At 37.8% G+C, this 9,435-nt stretch overlaps 3 protein-coding genes across 3 annotated transcripts; 1 reads left to right on the top strand and 2 right to left on the bottom strand.

Moving 5' to 3' along the window:
* Positions 1-305: 305 nt before the first annotated feature.
* LOC120260988 (transcription initiation factor TFIID subunit 15) lies at positions 306-4,649 on the bottom strand. Its single transcript, XM_039268621.1, is given in 4 exon segments — positions 306-1,114; positions 1,116-1,239; positions 1,473-1,767; positions 1,899-4,649. Coding segments are annotated over 4 exon segments (1,020 nt in total). The 5' UTR covers positions 1,945-4,649; the 3' UTR covers positions 306-559.
* Positions 4,650-5,527: 878 nt separating this feature from the next.
* On the top strand, positions 5,528-7,416 carry LOC120261653 (acyl-coenzyme A thioesterase 13-like). Its single transcript, XM_039269627.1, has 3 exons — positions 5,528-5,876; positions 6,858-6,998; positions 7,087-7,416. Exons 1-3 carry the CDS (start codon positions 5,655-5,657, stop codon positions 7,237-7,239), a joined length of 516 nt encoding a protein of 171 aa, XP_039125561.1. The 5' UTR covers positions 5,528-5,654; the 3' UTR covers positions 7,240-7,416.
* A 129-nt stretch (positions 7,417-7,545) lies between these two features.
* LOC120261654 (peroxiredoxin-2-like) lies at positions 7,546-9,435 on the bottom strand. Its single transcript, XM_039269628.1, has 3 exons — positions 9,229-9,435; positions 9,048-9,127; positions 7,546-7,989 (listed from the first exon to the last, which is right to left on the bottom strand). The coding sequence occupies exons 1-3, from the start codon at positions 9,381-9,383 to the stop codon at positions 7,736-7,738; spliced, it is 489 nt and encodes a 162-aa protein (XP_039125562.1). The 5' UTR covers positions 9,384-9,435; the 3' UTR covers positions 7,546-7,735.

Genomic DNA, 9,435 nt, shown 5'->3' on the forward strand with positions numbered 1-9,435 from the left:
ACGTGTAAGATGATTGTGATCATGGCCGTTCATGAGTATATAAACAGAATACGGTTGAAATGGTTGCCATTGGATCTAGGAAGGTTTAAGAACCTTCAAAACTAAATTAAAATACAGAAAACCTGATCCCTATTAATTAAAATTTACATTTTAATGCTCCAAAGATATGGATAAGAGTTGATATAATGAATTATATGAATTTAAGCTTAAAAAAAAAGAGGCCTATTTTCTAATTAATTAGCTTAACTAATATGAGAGGCTCCAGAAGACTAGCAATGCAATAAATCATTGGCCGCCAAACAATCTCCAACCTGCCGCCATTTAAACGACAGCAAAAGACAAGATAAAATTTCACCGTTGGAGAAACACTGGCATTAACAAATATACCGACTTAGATCAACGTGAGATATCAAACAGAACAACGTCTGAATAAGAATTCTAAAAAACGTCAAAATCCTTCCCTCCCTTGGTGAGCACACGATCAAGGTATAGTGATGACCTTTATGAGAAATGATACAGCTACTAAAAAAAACAGGAACTCATTCTTCATAAACAGCTATCACCGGTCCTTCCATGCAGTACTTCGGCCTTGGCTGATGAAAGCATCATTGCCCCTCACATAACCACGGCCACCATGACCACCACCACGACGACGACTGATATCCAAATCATCACTCCTCCCATGACTGATGAATGAATTGTCGTAGTGACGATCACCTCTGCCACGGCCCATGAACGGTGCTCGAACAGGTCTCTTCCCCACAGGAGATTGGCTCCTCTCCCTTGTGTTGTTAATCCACCTGGTAGGGGGTGGTGATCGAGATCGTCCACCAAATCCCCTTCTCTCAGACATGAAACCATCCCGCTCAGGATCCCGATGCTCCCATTGATCATGAATTGGCCAGTCAAGTTTGCGCCTTTCACGGTACCCATTGTTATCATAGTCCAGTCTGTCCCTTTCTAGATTATCTGGAAATCGAGATCCACCTCCACGCCTTGAAGGTGATCCAGACTCAAAATTGATTGGTTCCCCCATGCCCCAACCACGAGATGGAGATCTGTAGCCATTTGTGTCCCTGCGGAAGCCAGGCTCAGGATGCTGCAGTCCAGAAAATTCTTGGGGATAACTGGCGTGGTGGGGGGCTGTGGTAACTCCTCCGAGGACTCCGACTGGATCCATAACGGTACTCATGACACTTGTTGCAGTGTGTTCGCCGAGCAAAATTCAAGTTTCCACAGCTGAAAAAAATGGCATGTGTTATATTACTAAAAAAAAATAGAAGAAAGTAAAAAGGAGTGCCATAAACAATGAACATGAATGACAATTAAAAACAATAAGCATAAGGTTTTGATATAGGATCCATTATCAAGTGTAAGTGGAACAAAGATGGAAGAGGGAGAGACGTTAACACATCTTAACTTGAAACACCAAATTTGAGTGCATGAATATGTTCAGGTGCATGACAACTTACGATTGATTTCTGCAAATCCAGTCTCCTTCTCTGGGAGACAAATTCGGGTCATTTCGGTGAACATATTCCCCATCAAAAGGTGATTGCTCGCGTCTAGATCCATTGTATCCTCTACCAATAGACCTGCCACCCCTTCCACTCCCATAGGAAGGCGAAGTATCACGGAATCTTCCACCCCTCCCACCCCTAAAGCCTCGACCAATGTGAGGCCTAACAGGATGACCAAAATCTGGATCATGATAATCTGCCCTCCACCGGCATGGAGGTGAAATGGAACCTGCACGCATACCATACCCTGAAAGCAAGCCGCAAAATCATGAAAAATGTTAAAAACATAAGAAGAAATAACTTAAAAGAGATCCATGAGGGAATCAAATTCCAAGCATGTCTTATGCCAAACAGTAAAAATCATTGGAATATCACTACCTGCATTATGGTCTCTCCAGCCTGCAAGAGCTGTGAAAGATCTCATAAGTTGCACAAACAACTTGACAAATCCATGTCGTGTCTTACCCAAAACTTAATTTATACAAAAAAACCACTATCATACATGAATACAAGAGTTAAATCCATTTAGTCAACCAAACTTTGCAGTTTAAAACCTATTAGTCACAAGAGCAGTCAACAGATTCTTCTTCAGTCAAATTTATCAGATTCTTCTGAACTACATGCCTTACTATAAGTCCAATAGGCTTCAGCCATGGTACACTAGATGAAACAAATTCATCAAAGTCTCCAAAGCAAATCATGCAGACACCAATGACCAGGCAATCATATGACTTCAAGGACTTTGATGTTCTAGCACATAGTTATTAAGTACTAAGACAAAGAGCCACCACTGAAAAAGGCATAAATAATGAGTTTCAAGTGTGAATCAAGGGATGTCATTAAGTTGATGCCCCCGCTGTTCCACTGTTCAAACGATCATGCTTCCTTATACTTTTACAAGGTCAATCTGAGGCTGTCCATAATTTAGAAACTTCTTCAGTACAGTCACTCATTTAACAATTCAAACATCTTCAATATGCTCCATGCCAAATCCAGCAACGATCCTACAATCATACCATAACAAATGAATCCTTCGGCAAAAACCATTCATTTTAATTGGTGAACGTGCGGCTTCACTAATAAGTTCCTCTATCCAGATGACACATGGCCACAAGCTTTGGCTTATTCGTTGTCGGCGGCTACTTCATTCATATCAAAGGGAGATAATATTGAATCCTTTTATTCAAAAAGGTTAACCGGCAGAATATGTAAACAATCCATCATTTCTCACAAGTTGAAACGGGAAAAAGATAAACATATCTCATCCAATGATCAATGTAGCAAGAAGGCAACTTGCAAACAGCTGTCTTCAATTCCCTTCAAGAAATCACATGCCACAATGCACCAAACTCTGACAATGACGGTCAATTTAAAAGCATAACACTCAAGTTAAATGGGGGTACCAAAATAAAACCTCCGCTTTCATTCATAATCGATTCATAGCCATGCTGCAAGAGACATAATAACATCATCTGAACCCAACCAAACCCCATCATGAATCTCTAATCCCTCATTCAAATCCATGCCATACAATTCTGGCAAAAGTTTCAATCGAAGGTTGGCAATATACACAGTTCTGCAACCAAACAGAATAATCTCAAAAGGTATATCTCTACTAATCACATGGCATGCCAGTCCATTTCAAGCCATAGCATCAAGACCTGAAGACATTGCCCACCGCAATTGTCAAAATTGCAAACCATTATAAACACTTCTACCAAAATCTCTTGCATCTAACTTCTTCTTTACCAAATTCTCTTGCACCTAAGCCAGGAAACTTCAAAGCTGTAACAATACAACAGCAAAATTCAATCTTAATTTGGCATACCCTGGATTTAAACTGATTGACCATCATAGTGAACATGTAGAAATCATACGACTATGGTTAGTTACTCCAAACATGGAGACGGAATTGTCCTTGTAAGCATTAATCTGGAATAAGCCGCAAATCCAATGTGTTTCAAAATTTTCATTATGACTTGGTTATGCACATAAATCGATATGAGTAAAAATTATGCTCAAACATGGAGTCTAGCATGAAAATAAATAAATAAACTTATGAGCCTACGCCAAGGTTATTAAAAATCATCAAATGATAGAGTACTTATACAATGTTGTAAGCAAAATAACATGGTAGAACAGATCTTGATACAAATAGATGCACAAACAAGTATTTCATGTCCAAGATGGTTAATAAAAACTCAAAAATTCTTTTATTAAGAGTGAACCATTTCTGATTATTTAGCAAGTAATAACAGATACGATCCAATTTCCAAGCGAAGAACACTAAATCAATATCAATTGTGACAAAAATTGCTGCTCGAACAAAGGAGCTTGAGAAGAAAGAATTACTTGAAGTTACAAACGGGTGAGCATGAACCTAAATTAAGACGGTTCAACTGAGGATGAGTATCCTTTATTTAGAAAGTATAAAGTGCATAGGTTAATCAATAAATCATGCATAACGGTTAGTCGGTTGCAATATAGAAACAATATAAACAGCATGAAACCATTTCTTATTGATAAATGCAGTAAAAATCCACAGTGGCAAAGCAATAAAAATGACTTTCAACTAATCTCGAACCATCCAGAACTCTCATTAAGCTCACCCAAAGAGTTCACCAAGCTTGAGCTTAGTACTGACTCTCTTATTATTCAATAATAATGAAAGAAAGCTCCATTCAATGTATGACATCACATGCATCAAAATATGGTGATTTGTATGCGGATTAAGCTTGAATTAGCTCTTTCTAGATCTGTAATTCCAACCCAAACTGCGCATGGCAAGTACCAAAATGCAAATTAAACTAGAACATAAATAGACAACTCAGATATGAGATTACCGAGTAATAACTAATTGTAATCTTGATCATATAAGTTTATGAATTACAGAATAACATCTACCACTTTGGAAAACATGTTCAAACCACTATAGTAAGCATTAAACCCAATAAGCATATCCAAAGGCATAATATTATGAGTATCAGAAAAAGAAAAAAAAAACAAATCTTACATATAATAACCATACAAATTGTAATATCACACAATGCAAGAACCCTAATTCTCAGAGATAAAAAATTGAAGTGAATAATAAAGAATCACGAAAAAGATCTCTTACACGCAAAGAATAGAACAGATGCAAACCTGAATCCTCATGGAATCTCTGAGGTCGGGGGTTGAAACCCGAAGGAGAACCACGGCGTCGCGGGCCCAGAGGCAAATCCCGCCGCCGGAATCCCGTGGTCGGAGATTGCCTCCGGCGAAAATCCGGCGGCGAGTCGCGGCGACGCATGATCGTAGGCGAAGTCCCGGTACCTCGTGGCGGGCGACCCACCACGACGGCGGGGTTCTTGGGTTGATTCATGTCGGCGTGAGGCGAGCGGCGAGGCCTTACGGTTGTTTCCGAGTATGGGATCGCCGGAATCGGCATCGCTTCCGTCGCTACCATTCTCGGACGGGCGCACCACCATGCTGCTCAGGCCACCTCCGGTGCGAGGCTGGACGGATTCCAGCGACGGGGAACGCGGCGGCGACTCCGGCTGCTCTCTCTCACGGGGCCTCATCTCTCTCTCTCTCTCTCGCTCTCCGAAGTCGAAGAATAGTAAAATAGGGCAAACGGACGTGAAGTCTCACACGACTCTTGTTTTTAATTTGGTTTATAGTTTCAGTTTGGAGTCCGCCGGGGTTTTTTTTTCAGTTATAACCTTCCGAATTTGTGAAATTGTACTCTTGGACCTGCAAACTTTTCATATGCACTATCACTTTGTAAATTTTATTGAATAAAAATTAGATTATTTTTTTGAAATGTTTAGTTTAGTCTCAGTTACTCACTGATTTATGCATGGAATTTCTTTTTTTTCTAATTTAATTTTATATATATACCATGTGTGAAAATAAATTAAATTTAATGGATTTAAAAATGTAAATAATAAAAAATTAATTAAAAATAAATAAATAAAGACCGCAAGGATTCCTTGGCCACGTTTTTTTTCAAAATTCACGGAGCGAGTAGAAAAGATTTAAAGGAAGCAATTTTTAATTCTTAAAAAGAAGAAAAAAAAAAAGCAAATTTTTCTTGTTGGGGATCGGAGGCAATTAAAATTGGGAATTTTGGGAGTGGAAAGGGAGGAAGGGATGGGGAGGGGAGGAGGAGGAGGAGGAGAAGAGAGAGCAATGGCTGCAAGGGAATGGCTGGAAAGCCTGATGGCGAGGGTGGATGGTGCGTCGACGACGGCGGCGGAGTTCGCCGGCTCAAAGGCCGGCAATTTCGATGCGATCGCCATGTGGGGTCTCAAAGTCCTGCACGTGGGTGGTGGCCGTGCTCTATGCTCTCTTTGCGTCCCTAAATTTCTCACTGTCAGTCTCTCTCTCTCTCTCTTGAAATGTTTCTTTGAATTATAGATATCAATTGTGTAATAATAGTAATCTATTAACCAAGATGAGTGTTTTTAGTGTTTTTGTAGATATAGATTTTGCAATTGGTGTTCTTATTGTAATGGATTAGTAAAGATGAGTGTTTTTGAGTGCTTTTGTAGCTATAAATTGTGTAATTGCTGTTATTATAGACTTAATAGTAATGTATTATCAAATATGAATGTTTTTTGGATTATAGATATAGATTGTGCAATCGGTGTTCTTATTGTAATGGATTAGTAAAGATGTGTGTGTGTTTTTTTTTCTGGATTATTAATAAAAATTGTGTAGTTGTTACTATGATAATCTATTTGTAAAGGTTCTATCTTTCATTGAATTACAGATATGTTCTCATACTGGTTTATATGTATCAGTGATGATTTAGATAAGGAAAGAAATTTGATGTAGACGCCAGAGAAGCAATAAAGCGAAATTATATCTGTGTGAACATTTCTTTTGATCATTGCTATTTGTTATAATTGTTGTTTGCTCTAACAATTACTGTTATCAGTATTGAAATTGGTGAGAAAAAGTAATGCAAGTGAAACACACTATATATGTGTGTGTGTGTGTGTGTGTATTCCATCTAATTGTAGAGATTGTTTATAACTTCAGATATATTTGTTGTGGAAATTATATAAGTAGTTAATATTGTTCTAGTTTTATGTTTGCACAGTGTGTAATTGTTGATGTCTTCCATTTTAATCCACATATTTCAATTCACATTTGATATTGAAAAGAAATATGGCTTAGACTAGTGCATGTGTGATATTCAAACCAATTCTCTCCCTTTGTTCTTTGAGTAAGTGTTTTTTGGATTGTTTCTTTGATAATTACAACCCGTGTTATCATATGCAGTATTTGAACTCGCAATTGTTCTTTAGAACTGTTACATATAATTAAATCTCGATAAATGTTTTATAGGGTGAGGATGGGTACTGGCATGCAGGTTCAATAGCAACTGTGATCGACGATGTTGGGGCTACTGCCATCATGACCGCAGAGGGCCATATCAAAGTCTCAGTTGACTTTGAAATCTCCTATTTCTCTCCAGCTAAAGTCAATGTAATTATTTCCTGCTTCTCATTTTATTTGGTATGTTTAACTTAATTCTTTTAGTTCTAAAAGAGTATTTCATGATTGGAATGATCAGGAGGAAGTGGAGATAGATGCAAAGGTTGTAGGACACAAGGGGCAGCTCTCAGTGGTGTTGGTGGAGATAAGAAAGCAGCTTTCAGGGGAGCTTGTGGCCCTTGGGAGACAGTGGATGTCTACCCCTAGAATGATAATTAAAGGTAATTTATAGTTTGTGATGAATATTATCCAACATTGTTCCTCTATGATTCTCAAAATAAAACTATGGTTTGGTTAATTCAAGAGCTTGTTTGGTGTGCTGTACCATTCTCAAAAATCACTTTTAGAAAAGCTCTTGTAAGAGCTTTATTATTATTATTATAATTAATAAAAGAGTTCCTATGTCAAATTTTGTTATTTGATTGAGTATGAACATTTAATCCTGTTTGGAGTTCCAAACAGTAGCTATTTAAAAACGCCCTCAGCTTTGACTGGAATGAAAATTGCATTACTACAAGTCCAGTGTTTCCACAGCAAGTAAAAAAGACATTTATAGCATAAAATAAAATCTTATTCAAACCACACAGCAACACTACATAATCAAATACCAAGCAAGCATGGTTCACACCCTCTTGATAGTTCATACAAACAGCAAGATAAGGGAATTGACTTTGCATAGAAGACCATCATAAAAGTAGGATTAAGGTAAAATGATGGGTGGAAACTTCTTAGAGTGCTTTGAGGATCTCATCAGCTCCTGATATGGTGAATGCACCACCTTCCTCAATGTTTACGACCTTGACCTTAAGGTCATCTGCAAGTAGGGCAAACCTCCGGGAACGGGTGCCAAGCCCTTTGTCACTAAGGTCGAGTTCAAGACCAAGCGCATGGGTGTAGTTTGCAGAACCATCAGCGAGGAATTTCACATGATTGTTCTCAGGATAAGTCTTTGCCCAGGCCTTCATCACAAAGGGATCATTGACTGCAAAATACTTAGAGGTTAAGTTACAAATGTACAAACTTCAACATGCATAAAGGATCCTTGTATGTTACATTGTGAATTTAAGTTTTTGGAGAATGATTGTGAATTGAAGTTGATCATCATGTACGGTGCAAGTATACTATCATAAAAAATGAAGATGAGGTTACAAGAGATGGAACTTCCGTGTCGCATACCACCGTGTGCATAAAAACTTTAGAAAATATAATTCACAGGTACAGCTAAGAAAAAATTTCATGTACAAACAATGATGAGTACACATGATGGACTGATGTCGAAACACACCATCAAGATTGATTTATGTTTTAAAACACAGATATGATCAATTTTTTTCTTACATTGTTCTAACCTGTATCATGCTCTTTTTACATCAATGACCCACTGTATCATGTTCTTGTTCCGTTTGAGTTTGTTTAATATCTTATTTGTTCCTAGGATCTTTTTGTAATTCTAGTTGGTTTCCATTTATAAATTTCTCATCTAAATCATTGTTAGTTTCATATTTCATTAGTTTTATCTAGAATTTTTTTTTCCCAAGTCTGTAGTAATTTTACCATTGGGCACATTCATCTAGTTCATCCTTGATTTCATATTAGTTTTCCCAATTCTATCAATTTTATCACTAACAAATCCATGGAAAACAAGCAAAACACCAAACAGACATAGTAATCTCATAAAAATTACTGACTTAATTCCAACAATACTACATGTCTAAAAACAGCCTGTATGTGAATATCTTTGACTGTGAGTGTGCCACTGATATTAAATTCAAGACCTTTTCCCATATTCCACTCAAAACTCATAATTGCAGATATACCTCCACTAAAATCCCCAGGATTTTATTAATATATATATATATACAACCCTAATTTCTTTTGCATAAATAAGGATATACAAGCAAGGATCTTGGTTTTAGAGTGCTGAGTGTGTTGTTATAAAGTATATAAAGAATTTCCAAAATCAGAAGCTCAATAAAACTCAAATTCAACTCAAATTCAGTTTGAAAACCAAAAATCAAAATCAAAATCAAAAATCTTTACCGCTGATGCAAAGGATCTCGTCAACGCCCTTTGATTTCAGCTCCTCACCGCTCTCTATAAATCCAGGCACATGCTTCATACTTCATTCCCAAACCAAAATCATCAAACATATCAACAAATCACTCCCAGATCCCCACAAAAATAAAAAATAAAAAATAAAAAAACTCACAACCAATAATACCTGCAGGTTGGGGTGAAAGCTCCAGGAACACCAAAGAGCACAACCTTCTTGCCAGCAGCTAGGGAATGGATGGAGACTTGCTGGAGCTCATCCTTCTCATCGAACCAAGCCAGAGTCCCTTCAGGGAGCGCATCACCCACAGCTATCGGCGCCATTGCTCTCTCTCTCTCTCTCTCTCTCTCTCTCTGTGAGAATGGCCATTGTTCA

This window comes from Dioscorea cayenensis, chromosome 5, assembly GCF_009730915.1.
Source record: "Dioscorea cayenensis subsp. rotundata cultivar TDr96_F1 chromosome 5, TDr96_F1_v2_PseudoChromosome.rev07_lg8_w22 25.fasta, whole genome shotgun sequence".
In the NCBI taxonomy this organism is placed as follows: Eukaryota; Viridiplantae; Streptophyta; class Magnoliopsida; order Dioscoreales; family Dioscoreaceae; genus Dioscorea; species Dioscorea cayenensis.